This window comes from Asparagus officinalis, chromosome 10 (assembly GCF_001876935.1).
Source record: "Asparagus officinalis chromosome 10, Aspof.V1, whole genome shotgun sequence".
Lineage (NCBI taxonomy): Eukaryota > Viridiplantae > Streptophyta > Magnoliopsida > Asparagales > Asparagaceae > Asparagus > Asparagus officinalis.
The window spans coordinates 72860021-72873639 of record NC_033803.1 but is presented as its reverse complement, the minus strand read 5'-3'; the positions used below and the strand labels follow the sequence as shown (position 1 = coordinate 72873639).

The following is a 13619-nucleotide window of genomic DNA, read 5'->3' as shown; positions in this document are numbered from 1 at the left end:
TTGTCAAATATAAGTCTATATCAGCATATGATCTAAATAAATGAAATATTCTTTTCAACTGTTTTTTTTTTTTTTTTTAGAACAAGGGCCTTAGCTCATTTTATTAATAGAAATGATTAGCTAGAAGGGTTGAAGATACAAAATACAGAAGGGCGAAAAAATAATTAAAAAAAACTAACTATTACATAGACAGCGAGAGAACCAAAATTCAGCAAGCATAGCTTTTTTCAACTATAAGTTGCACGAATCATTCCAAAACATCTCTTGAACTACAATTCACCCATATAATTTAACCGATTAAAATATTTTTGCTTTAGTTCTAGGTCAGATACAGAAAGTCATGAGGATAGAGAGTATAATTATCATTTGATGCCAACTTCTCCCTCTTGTCTTGTGATTCATCCCCCTATCGGATCTTTCAGGATTAGAGTATTCATCAATAATTTTAGTGTTTTTTTGTTGTCAGTAGTGATTCATGTGGTTTTGAAAAATATTTTAATAGGTTCACCATCAAGTTCTATGAAAGGATATGTTACTAAATATATGAAATAGGGCCCAAACTTGTTGATTTAGCATCACTAAACCAACACCTTCTATAGTTTTTTTAAGGATTACATGTGCATCATATAATTTCAATTAAGAAATGGATATTGTTGCTTAGTCTAAACTGTGTAGACCCAAAGCTGCATCGAAAAAAACAAGGAAACAGGAAAATGTCGTCCCGGTCGACCGCGGCAGGAGGGGCAGTCGACCGCGAGCCCTGCAGGAAAACGAGCAGAATCAGGGTTTCTGTGCAATCGACCGCGGGAGACGCGGCGGTCGACTGCGAACGTGCATGCTGCAGACTGCAGAATCGACGTTCTGTGCGGTCGATCGCGACGTGATCTGGCAGTTTCCTAATTTATTTTGGATTCTGTTTTCTTTCAGGACTCTATATATACCTAAACGATTTTAGGGCTTATTGTAACACAAAAAAGAGAGTTTTTGACGGCTGGATAAGAGAGAGATCTCAGAGAGATAAAACCTTAGTTTGTGAGCTTGTAATCTTCTTCAATTAATCAAAAAAATTTGTGTGGTGTGGCTCCCGAGAACGTAGGCACATTGCCGAACCTCGTTAAATCCGTGTGTTCTCTTTTGTTCTTTATTTCCTACAAGTTTTGATCTTTATTTGCGGTGATTTCTTGCTTGCCTATTTTTCAAACACAAGATCCGGAAGAGTACAGGTTCGATTTGATTGTTTCGAGCCCCCATCAACTAGTATCAAAGCTTCGTATAGCAATTTGTGAGGAAAGCCATGGCAGAGGAAAGCAAATCAAAGATCGAGAAATTTGAAGGTTCAGACTTCGCCTACTGGAAATCACAGATGGAGGATTATCTGTACCAAAAAGACTTGTATCGTCCACTGATAGGCAAGGCTAAGGGAAAGAAGAAAGAGGAGTCAAACGAGGATTGAGAGATACTGGATAGGAAGGCTTTAGGACAAATCCGGTTGTCGCTCGCCAAGACTGTTACCCACAATATTTTGAAGGAGAAGACGACGATAGGGCTTATGGAAGTGCTTGTGAAGATGTATGAGCAACCGCTTGCCGCAAACAATGTGCATCTCGTCAAAACCCTCTTCAACCTCAAGATGGCAGAAGAACGGTCCTTCACGATGCACCTCAGCGAGTTCAATATGATTGTTGATCAGCTTATCTCCGTAGACATCACGTTTGATGACAAAGTGCAGGACCTACTATTACTACCGTAGTTTCCGGATAGTTGGGCAGGTTGTGTGATCGCGATTAGCAATTCGGCGGGGAAGGACAAGTTGAAGCTGAACGAGTTTGTGAGCATGATTCTATCCGAGGAGGTTAGAAGGAAATCGTCCGAATTAGAAGGTTCAGTTTCAGCTCTAAGTTTTGAGCAGAGAGGCAGAACCCAGAAGAAAGGGAACCAGAATAGGAATCGGTCGAAGTCTACAAAGAAGAGGTCGAACTCGAAAGTTAGGACCATCAAAGGGAAGTGTTGGAAGTGCGGTCAGGAGGGCCATATGTCTTCAGTCTGTAAAGCGCCAAAGAAGGATACGGATGATCAGAAGGCTCATATCGTGCAGGATGCCTTGATCCTTGCTATGGACAGTGATTCTAATTCTTGGGTCATCTACTCAGGAGCCTCTTTTCACGCCACTGTTAATAGGAAGCTTCTACAGAATTATGTAGCAGGGGACTTCGGGAAAGTATATTTGGGGAACAACGAGCCTTGCAATATTGTTGGAAAGGGTGACGTTCAGATACAAATGAAGAGCTCTAAGTGAAACTTGAAGAACGTGAGACACGTACCGAAGCTGAAAAAGAATCTTGTTTCGGTGGGACAGCTTGGAGCAGAAGGTTATATTTCGACATTCACCAGAGATTCATGGAGGATCTCCAATGGCACTATGATTGTTGCCCGAGGCAACAAAACATGGGCTCTCTACCTCACTTCACATGCGAGTGATACCCTCGCAATTATAGTTGGCAAAGAGAGTACGGATCTATGGCACAATAGGCTGGGACACATTAGCGAGAAGGGGATGAAAATCCTACATTCACAGAAAAGCTAACCGGCATCGATTCTGTATCTTTGGTGGGCTGTTTTTGGCTGTGGTAGGCTGTTTTTAGCTGACAATCTCCCACTTGAAAATTTGATTGAGTCTCAATCATATTTTCACACTATTCTTGGTTTTATCATCCAGATGTCTTGTATCTTTGATATCTTGCACGACCATCAACGTTTTCAACGGAGGCCATATGAGGCTGTACACAGCCTCACCTTCTCGAGCAGAATTAGCTTGGTCAGCATATCGGCTGGATTGTACCTCGTATCAATCTTCACTAGCTTAAACTCGTTCCTGCTTTGCCATCTATGTATGACATGATGCTTCACGTCAACATGCTTGGTCCGAGCATGGAATGCGTCTTCTCTATGTATAGCAACTCCTTTGCTGCCTCTGCTGTAGACAAGTACTCCGCTTTGTTGTCGACAAAACCACAATATCCTGTAACTTAGATCTATAACTTATCACTCCACCACCCAAAATGAAGATGTAGCCGCTCGTGCTCCTTCTTGAGTATATATCCCCGACGTAGTCTGCATCACAAAAACCCTCTAGCTATAAATCCCCCTCCCCCTCCCCCCCGTAATACTCAAAACAACGGTCGGACGAGCTTCTTAAATAGCGTAGAAGCCACTTGACCGCACCTCAGTGGTGCTTCCTTGAATTGCTCATGAAGTGGCTCACAACTCCCACTCCTTGTGCAATATCTGGCATCGTGCACACCATCACATACATCAAACTCCCGATGGCAGATGCGTATGGTATGTTGGCCATGAACTCATGCTCTTAAGTAGTCTCTGGTGCTTAGGTCTTTGATTACTTGAAATGGCTCGCAAACAGTGAGCCCACCGGTTTGGCTTTCACCATGCTAATTTTTTTAAGAATTTTCTCAATGTAGTCCTTCTGGGATAACCGTAAACAGTAGTGATTTTCGCCCTCTTAGAAGCTTTACGAGCTCCCAAGTCTCATTCCTCATCAATGATTTTATTTCTTCCTCCATGGCGGACTCCCACTTGCCCCGAGCTTTGCCGGTCTGCTGTATGTAAAACCCTAAAAATTTAAATTTTATGTGATAAAAAATAATAAATATGTTATATGGTGATAAATAACATATTTTGATGTTTGAGTATGTTAGAAATTGATTTGAGATCAATTCAATGTATATGTGTGAATATGTGAGTGCAAATGCACAAATCATGCACGAAGAAGAAATCTAAAAAAATGATCAGTTAAGAGGTTATATATTTTACATACTGATACAGTTAGAATCTAGAAAAACTCAAAAGATAAAAGTTGTAGGTCTCTTCAACATCTTTCCAACAAATCTTAAATAACCTCATTCTGAGGTCGTATGTGAAAGTTATAGGCAAAACACTGAATACAATTTACAGAATCTGTGAGATTTCAGAGTAGTCGACTACTAAGGAGAGTAGTCGACTATTGGGAATTCCTAGGCGTATCAGGATTCGCTTTTCGGGTCGAACTCGGTTTGTTTTGAACCTAATTGATAACATAAGTATATAAACATGTTTTTAACCTAATTTCTGAGTTATTCCACGAAAGAACATAGCCACTCTCTCCCCTCAAACCCTAGATCTTATTTTTGGTGTTCCTCGAGGAGTTTTGAAGCAAATCGTTGAGCGGAGGGCGAGAGCGCGTGATTTTGAGCATGGAGGGATCTTGCACGCGTGTCCAGAGGCTCGACACGACGGTTGAGGCAAGATCTCTTGCATCCAAACTCATCCACATAGTTTAGTTTAGATGTTAAATTGATGTTTTGCTTGTTGAAGCTTAACTCAGTGTGTTAAAATTAAGATTTTTGATATTAAATTCTTTAAAAGGAGTGACTCCCGAGATAGATGGTTTTCTGCTCCAAGATGGCTATTTATTTCGATTTTGCAAATTATGCATTCCCCGTACTTCTTTGAGAGATTATTTTGTTTGGGAATTGCATGCAGGAGGCCTTGCTGGTCATTTTGGTCGTGAAAAGACTATAGAGGCCGTGGAAACTTTGTTTTACTGGCCAAGCCTTAAAAGAGATGTTACGAAGTTAGTAGCCTAGTAGGACAATGACTCCCTTGTCAATTAGCTAAATAACATAAACAAAATACTGACTTGTACACACCTCTCTCTGTTCCAGATCGTCCTGGCAGGATGTGAGTATGGATTTCATGTTGGGACTTCCTAAGACTATCAGAAAACATGACTCCATTTTTGTAGTTGTGGATCGCTTTTCTAAGATGGTCCACTTCTTGCCGTGCAATAAGACGTCTGATGCTTCCAAAATTGCTCGAATTTACTTTGATGGCGTGGTCAAATTGCATGGTTTGCCCAAAACCATTGTATCTGACAGAGATGTCAAATTTATGAGTTATTTTTGAAAAACTCTATGGCACAAGATGGGGACTAAACTTCAGTATTCGTCTGTTTTTCATCCCCAAACTAATGGTCAAACTGAGGTAGTTAATATGAGTCTAGGCAATCTTCTACGTTGTTTGGTTGGTGAGAATTTAGGAAATTGGGATATTCTGTTACCCACTGCAGAGTTTGCATACAATAGGTCAGTCAATAGATCAATAGGCATGAGTCCATTTGAAGTTGTGCATGGTTACAAGCCTAGGAAGCATATAGATCTTATTCCCATGTCGCATCATCCTAAGGTGTTCGAGTCAGCAGTTGCATTTGCATCACACATTCATGATTTGCATCGAGAATCAACAAGAAAATTCAAGAAAGCAATGAACAATATAAGTCCCATGCTGATTTACATAGAAGACATCTTGAGTTTAACGAAGGTGTTTATATAATGATCCAGATTCGTCCAGAACGGTTTCCACCTAGAGCCGTCAAGAAATTACATGCTCGTAGAGCTGGGCCTTTTAAGATTATCAAGAAAATTAACTCAAATGCCTACGTAATCGTTTTACCTTCAGATTTCAGAATTACTTTTAAGATTATCAAGAAAATTAACTCAAATGCCTACGTAATCGTTTTACCTTCAGATTTCAGAATTAGTTCGACATTTAATATTGCAGATTTGGTAGCTTATAAAGGTCCTCCTTTTAACCCTGAAAATCCACTTGTGAATCTTGATGAACCTACCTCTGATCATTTCCTTGAGGGACCCTCATTGCCACCACTGCCTACTACTTTTGTCCCATTTACAGCTGAACAGATTAATAGCATTCGGAATGACCAAATCATCTCCACCCGAGATGGTGGTTGCAGACGATATCTAGTGCGTTGGAAAGGCCGTCCTGAATCGGATGATACATGGATTACTCTTGAGGACTTGCAGCGACTAGCTCCAGATCTGTTGGAGTATTATGAGGGCCAGCTAGAGCCTTACTCGACAGGGTCGAGTTCTTCCCACTCCGGGGAATTGATGAGGACAACACATAGCCTCCACTTCGCACATATTTTCGCCGCCGCCATCATGTTACTTCAGCTCATACGTAGCTTTGATCTTGAGAAGACTTGGAGTCTAGCTAATATTACTTTTATTTCTTCTTATAGTATTTGCTCAATAATTTTAGTCCCACATTGGATATGGGAGTGAACTTGTAGTTGTTGAAGGTCTATTTAAAGGGGTTAATTCTATGAATAAAGACAATGAATACTCGAACAAAATTTCGTTTCATTTATGAAACTTTGGGCAATTGATTTGATCTCTAAAATTGAGTCAATGGTGGTGAAGCCAAGTCCCAGATTGTGATTCGTGGTCATATCTTGTTAATTTTCCAAACCCTAGCTTTCCCCAAATCCTTGTTCTTCTCCAAATTTCCCAAATCCCTAACGTAAAACCCTAAAATTCTCATCGTCCGGCATCAGATATCTAGTTTAAATTGACTAAAACTAATATCTTATGGTAAGAAAGTATTAAACTGTTAAAAAAACAGATCCATGTTAAGAAAAGCAAATTCATAAAATTAAGCCACTCAACCTTCTGACTTTTTCTTCTTTCTCACCTTTCTCTTTCTGAACGACTTTGATATTTTGACAATGTTAGTCAAAGTGTACAAGCATTATCAAACGCATTATCAAAAGTCCCATACTTGACGATAACCTTCCTTGCAACAAGGATGTGCTGAACCATCAAAGACTATCTTCTGCCTGATCTCTGCCAAACTTCAACGTCGCTCGTGACTCTGCCTCAGCTTAACTTGGATAACAATATGAACCAACTCTCAGAACTCTGTATGGCGCCCAAGGAGTATTATTGTTATTATTTTACACTTTTATTATTATTGAGATGCAATGCTGTTTGATTAAAGAATCTGAGACCATAAATATTGTGTCCAAGCAGCACCCAGACCTGCGGCAGCTCCTTGCTTCAGTTTCTGCATCACCAAAAGAATTTACAGGAGTTTCGATCTTTGTATGAGTGCAAAATTTTACATCTGAATATATACAACATAAATAGTGCAAAATTTTACATCTGAATATATATACTACTAAAATTGTATGAGTGAAATGATTCTTACATGGATCAAAATGGAACTTGTCAATCTTTGTTGGTGTCACATCAAGGAGATATCCAGGTCCTGCAACAATTACAGAGCCAACAAAGAGCTTATGAGATAAAAGCTTATTATAAATAACTAATAAAAATCTGTGAAAAGAAATATAGACTATACAAAAAGAAACAACTTAGAAGACTGCTCACCGATAGATACACATAAAGGATGAGATCATACCAAGTGGACTTATTTCATCTAAACCCTCTGAATGAACTACCAATGCTCTTTCCATCCCAAATCGTTGCAATGCTTTAGCCATCTTCATTACCTAGCAAAACAATAATCTAGCAATTATAAAGGCCTTATATTGCCTTCAACAAAACCGTGAAGTCCTTGAGCAAACATTTACAAATAAACACTACTTCAAAATGGAAGGGAAAATAGAAGTCACAACTGTATGAAGGACAAATATGATAACATGACATCTGGCTCCCATCCTACAAACACCTTGTAGTGAAATCCAGGTATCCAACCTCCAAAAAAGCATCCAACTTCAGCATATAGTCACGAAGATGCAAAACTGTCAAAGATAAGGTTTAACGAAGGAAAATCCACTTTCCAAATTCGAATGGCTCAGTTTCATGTAGTGCATTGTGTTGCCTACTAGCTTCTTTATCTCATTCTTTCAATTAATTGCATTTTAAGGGGATCCCTAGTTTCAGATGCCCTTTACACATCTGCATGACGAAACTCATCAATACACTGGATGACACTAACACCACTAAGATATGATGCTAGCAAAAAACTCTCACTTGAACATAATTAAAAGAATAGCCACATTGATGTCATATAACTCATATCAGATGAATAGAAACAAGAGTGCCAAGTTATAGAAATTATCAGCAAAAAAGAAACTCACTATATCTTCATTGTAAACACCAACAACAGCATAGGGTACTCTTGCCGGATTCAACAAAGGACCTAGAATGTTGAAGACTGTCTTCACTTTGAGCTTCTTCCTCACTGGACTGATAATTTTCATTGCTGGATGATATATTGGAGACATCATGAAACCTATCCCTGCTTCCTCCACATATCTTCTCACATCCTAATCATTTATAATTAAAAAAATAAGAACTTATGTTATGCTAGTTCTTATTTGTGTTTTGTGTTTCGGGCTGACGCGGGGGGTTGGTTTGCAGATTGAGCGGGGAAATCTAGCCTCATGATGCTATTTCGTCAAGAATCAGTTCCTCGAATTCCAGGTGAGAAAGCTATAATTAATACATTAATCTATGTGTTTTTCTTGTTATCCATTATGATTCATATTTATGGCTATTGTGCAAGTTGATTGAGAGTTTTAAATTGCAATCTAAAATTTTTTAGATAAGTAATACATCAAATACAGCAAGTAACATGTAGAGTGAGATGTCTATAAGAAATAGATCGTATTTTCATAGCAAGAATGATAAGAGAAATGATTCATTATCAATCAAAGCATTTAGCTACATATTTCATCTTAGTTCCGTCGAAAAGCTACTGCTTACTCAGATACTCCATATGTTTTCATTTAGATATCTAGTTGTTTCTGCCTCTCTCAGATTTACGAGGCAGTCATCTTAGTTCCCTAGAGAAGCTATTGCTTACTCAGATACCCCATGTGTTTTTATTTAGATATCTAGTTTAATTTGACTAAAACTAATATCTTATGGTAAGAAAGTATTAACTGTTAAAAAAACAAATTCATGTTAAGAAAAGCAAATTCAATAAAATTAAGCCACTCAACTTTCTGACTTTCTTCTTTCTCAACTTTCTGAGCGACTTCGGGATTTTGACAATGTTAGTCAAGTGTACAAGCATTAGCAGAAGTCTCACACTTGGACGATAACCTTCCTTACAACAAGGATGTGCTGAACCATCAAAAACTATCTTCTTTAGTAATTCACACCTTTTTGTTTGTTTTACTTTTGATGACTCATCAAGTAAAATTTGCAGAGCACCCAAGTGTTATGCACACACTTAGTTATATCACATAAAGATGGGGCTTGACAAAGTTGTGCCTATGAGCTTAGACGCTGCGTATACATAAATTACACATACTGATTCAATTTAATTTTATTATGTTTTGTTCGTGAGCGTATATATGAACATTGTTTGTACGAATGTGGCCGGGTGAGAACATTTTCTATCTACGGTATCAGTCGGGTAGAACCTACTAAAGTTGATCTTCCCTAGTTACACCAGAAAGGTATTTTAGAATTCCTATAGAGGAAAGACTCAGAGGAGCAGACGTGAAGAACAGGAAAACTTACAATAGCATCTGCAATTGATCCTTTTTCACCAGAAAGTACGTTCCTAAGAACTCTGGCATTGAATTCTGGACCTCCTCCTTTTAGGCTTGGAAGGGTGCAGCGAGGAATACCAAAGTCCACTGTATCAACAAACACGCACAGTTAGTATGAAAGCAACTCAATCTCGACATTCCACAAGAAATCTGAATAACGACATTCATCTACATGAGAGATCCTGTTGCTCAACTGTCCAATTTCATGTAACTAGAAATACCATCAGAAATATCTACAACATAAATAGTGCAAAATTTTACATCTGAATATATATACTACTAAAATTGTATGAGTGAAATGATTCTTACATGGATCTAAATGGAACTTGTCAATCTTTGTTGGTGTCACATCAAGAAGATATCCAGGTCCTGCAACAATTACAGAGCCAACTAAGAGCTTATGAGATAAAAGCTTATTATAAATAACCAATAAAAATCTGTGAGAAAGAAATATAGACTATACAAAAAGAAACAACTTAGAAGACTGCTCACCGATAGATACACATAAAGGATGAGATCTTACCAAGTGGACTTATTTCATCTAAACACTCTGAATGAACTACCAATGCTCTTTTCATCCCAAATCGTTGTAATGTTTTAGCCATCTTCATTACCTAGCAAAATAATAATCAAAGGCCTTATATTGCCTTTAACAAAACCGTGAAGTCCTTGAGCAAACATTTACAAATAAAAACTTTTTCAAAATAGAAGGGAAAATAGAAGTCACAACTGTATGAAGGGTAACATGATATCTGGCTCCCATCCTACAAACACCTTGTAGTGAAATCCAAGTATCCAACCTCCAAAAAAGCATCCAACTTTAGCATATAGTCACGAAGATGCAAAACTGTCAAAGATAAGGTTTAACGAAGGAAAATCCACTTTCCAAATTTCGAATGGCTCTGTTTCATGTAGTGCATTGTGTTGCCTACTAGCTTCTTTATCTCATTCATATTCAGTTAATTGCATTTTAAAGGAATCCCTAGTTTCAGATGTCCTTTACACATCTGCATGACGAAACTCATCAATACACTGGATGACACCAACACCACTAAGATATGATGCTAGCAAAAAACTCGCTTGAACATAATTAAAAGAATAGCGACATTGATGTCATATAACTCATATTAGATGAATAGAAATAAGAGTGCCAAGTAATATAAATTGTCAGCAAAAAAAACTCGCTATATCTTTATTGTAAACACTAATAATAGCATAGGGTACTCTTGTCGGATTCAACATAGGACCTAGAACGTCACTTTGAGCTTCGTTCTCACCGGACTGACAATTTTCATTGCTGGATGATATATTGAGACATCATGAAACTTATCCCTGCTTCCTCCACTTATCTTCTCACATCCTTATCATTTATAATTAATAAAACAGAGAGGATGCATAACAATTATTGTTATCTACATATAGATCTTGCAAAATCCAAGATAATTATAGAAAAAGGAAACAAACAAGTCATAAATGCTAAAGAGATCAGTAAATTCATCACCTATAGAAGCCCATGATGTCAAAGGAATATCGAGCTGAATATTCCCCCAAAAGACGACCAAATCACTATGCATCATCAAAAAAGATAAAAACAATCTAGAAGCCTATAACCTATGAAATGATATCATGCTCAACACATGACCTTTGGATTTTCTAACTACCAATTGTGATGTGCCTTTACAGAAAAATAGGCAACATGAACCTTTCTTTTGAATGATCAAGATCGCAGAAGTTTGGATGCTTTCAGAAGAATATACAAATTATGTGTTACCATATGCAATATGGGTTGAAGACTGAAATTGTATGAGAGCTATCATAAATTTGACATAATTGGGATCTAGGTTCAACAAAAGGACTCACATAGGTAGTTTGACCATGATAGTTTTTTCGGACAACAAAAGAAAGTTGCCTATCAATGATTATTTTCCTTAATAGAATGGATATTGAAAAATATAAATTGACCCAAAAAAGTTTCCGGGACAACAATATTAAGGTTTTGAATAAGAGGTATTTACATTCAACACAAAGAGGACAGTGCCGGCACACCTTTCACTTTGTATTTTATATTTTGTAGAGGTTGACATTACCTAAAATACATGTGGATTTGGAAAATAAGCTCACTGCTCTTTTCATCCTTATTGGCATGAGTATTATCTTTTGTTATCAATTGAACTATTGTGTTGATATTGATGAGACATTTTTTCTATGGTTTATTTTCCCATAAGGCTTTGCTGATTAATTTCCATCAGGGAGTTACAAGTTATTGAAATGTAGAGCTATTATCATTCATATCTGGGTGGTGGAACTTATTATTCATCACTGTAAACCTGCATTAACATTTAATATTAAAAGATGAATGAAAATTAGAGGATAAAATCTTTCATGAGAGTGAAGCAGAATGACTGTTGTTGCCAATGAATTTGAGACTGTTACAAGAAAAAGTAGGAAAAGACCATGATTTGTAGACACAGATACAAGTATCATACTCTGAGGTACTACTATAGACTTAAGTGTATAATAAAAAACCTGTCCGGATAGCTGCATATGCATATTTCTTCTAAATATATTGTATATTTGACTCATAAATATATGTATCAAGCTAATATTCATTTAGAAAAGAACCTCAGTTTAGTAAAGTGAAATACAAAGCAGTTTACTTTTGTCACGAGAACCAACATGCACATATTTCTATGTTTTAACAGTTACCATATATGTTAGCACAAATGGGTACGTGTGTGATGTTTGGGTGCATCAAACAAGCTGAATTTTGGGGGAGTCCTATTCGTAGGAAAAAGACTTGAAGTTCATAGAACAACAAATATTGAAGTATATAATAATAGTAGCACAAATGGGTACATGCACATATTTCTATGTTTTAACAGTTACCATCTGCTGCTCATTTTAAAAACAAACTCTTTGACTTTGTCATTTACTTGACTAATTGGGTGTGTAGCCATTTCAAAGTTATAATAGAACTTGAACTTATGCAATGTGAAACTAAAATCTAGAGAAAACAACATATCCGCAATCAAATTTAATAAAACAACCTTGAGATGTGTGGTTTATCATTAGATATCCAAGTATATTATCCAGGTGGAATGAAACGAAATTCTTACCTAAGGTTCAACAATTAATGTGAGCATAGCTCATATTTCGGGTTTTGATTATATACATTTCTTTCTACCTTCCCTCTATCTATAGTCCATTTTTTAGTCCAAACTTTCTAAATTTATGACAATAACATATAATAATAGTAGCAATACCTCCTCAAAGGTTTCACCTTTGGCTCTCAAGAAGACAAGAAAGGCACTGATGAGGGCCCCGTTGGCCTCGTTCAGGAGGTCGAGGGATGCCTCGGCCTCTTCCTCCGAGAGGTCCACTTCATGTATTAGCGTCTCGATCAACTATAACAAATAACAATACAAATTCAATTCAATTTAATCCCATACAATTAAGTCGGGTGATTCCGTAACTCCACTCCACATACAAAATGGGAAAGTCATAATAGTATAGCAGCAATAACAGTATAATGATAATCGTAAGAATCAGGATTATTTGCACTTTGATACACAAAAATTACACCATTTTAAACTTAAATACCCATAAGTTTTTTCTCCACCACTTTGACACCACAAAGATTTTCCCCACCATTTCATACCCAAAGTTTGCACCTCTTATAACGTTAATACTCTAAATTTTTTCTCGACATCCTGATACTCAAACTTTACACCCCTTCTAGCCTTGATAACTCAAACTTCTATCTTTGACACTTTGACACCCCATAATTGAAAAAAGCATCAATTAAAATGTATAAACTTTAAGGTATCACAAATACAGAAAAACGAACTTAGTGCGAACTTTGAGCTTCAAAGTGTCAATTAAAAACATTAAGGGTATTAAAGTTACAAATTTTAGGGTACCAAACTATAATTAACCGAACTAAAAACAAAATTAAATCAGATAAAAGAAAAGTACATCTTTAAATGAGGAGGATTGAGCAAAGGAGATTGAAAATCGTGTTGGTATTATCTCATGCTGCTGCTGCTGACAAAGACGACGACGATGGAGGGAGGAGGATTGAGCAAAGGAGATTGAAAATCGTGTTGGTATTATCTCATGCTGCTGCTGCTGACAAAGACGACGACGATGGAGGGAGGAGGATTGAGCAAAGGAGATTGAAAATCGTGTTGGTATTATCTCATGCTGCTGCTGCTGACAAAGACGACGACGATGGAGG

General features: G+C 37.3%; 2 protein-coding genes across 7 annotated transcripts in view; both read right to left on the bottom strand.

Annotated features, from left to right (window-relative positions):
- LOC109826289 (anthranilate phosphoribosyltransferase, chloroplastic-like) overlaps positions 6456 to 13619 on the bottom strand; it is a 46264-nt gene continuing 39100 nt past the window's right edge. For 5 of the 6 annotated variants that reach the window (XM_020393305.1, XM_020393301.1, XM_020393303.1 and 2 more), the window contains 9 exons: positions 12646 to 12786; positions 10113 to 10389; positions 9906 to 9996; positions 9692 to 9751; positions 9351 to 9469; positions 7958 to 8146; positions 7276 to 7366; positions 7063 to 7122; positions 6456 to 6918 (listed from right to left, as the gene is read on the bottom strand). In XM_020393305.1, the coding sequence (XP_020248894.1) occupies positions 6917 to 6918; positions 7063 to 7122; positions 7276 to 7366; positions 7958 to 8146; positions 9351 to 9469; positions 9692 to 9751; positions 9906 to 9996; positions 10113 to 10196 (696 nt within the window). In that variant the 5' untranslated portion in view covers positions 10197 to 10389; positions 12646 to 12786 and the 3' untranslated portion in view covers positions 6456 to 6916. Of the gene's footprint in view, positions 6919 to 7062; positions 7123 to 7275; positions 7367 to 7957; positions 8147 to 9350; positions 9470 to 9691; positions 9752 to 9905; positions 9997 to 10112; positions 10390 to 12645; positions 12787 to 13619 lie in introns of those variants that run through there. The other variant, XM_020393306.1, reaches the window with a different exon arrangement.
- The window catches only part of LOC109826290, a 25685-nt gene continuing 23947 nt past the window's right edge, over positions 11882 to 13619 (bottom strand). The window contains exon 3 of the mRNA XM_020393307.1: positions 11882 to 12609. Within this exon, the coding sequence (XP_020248896.1) occupies positions 12592 to 12609 (18 nt within the window). The 3' untranslated portion in view covers positions 11882 to 12591. The remainder of the gene's footprint in view (positions 12610 to 13619) is intronic.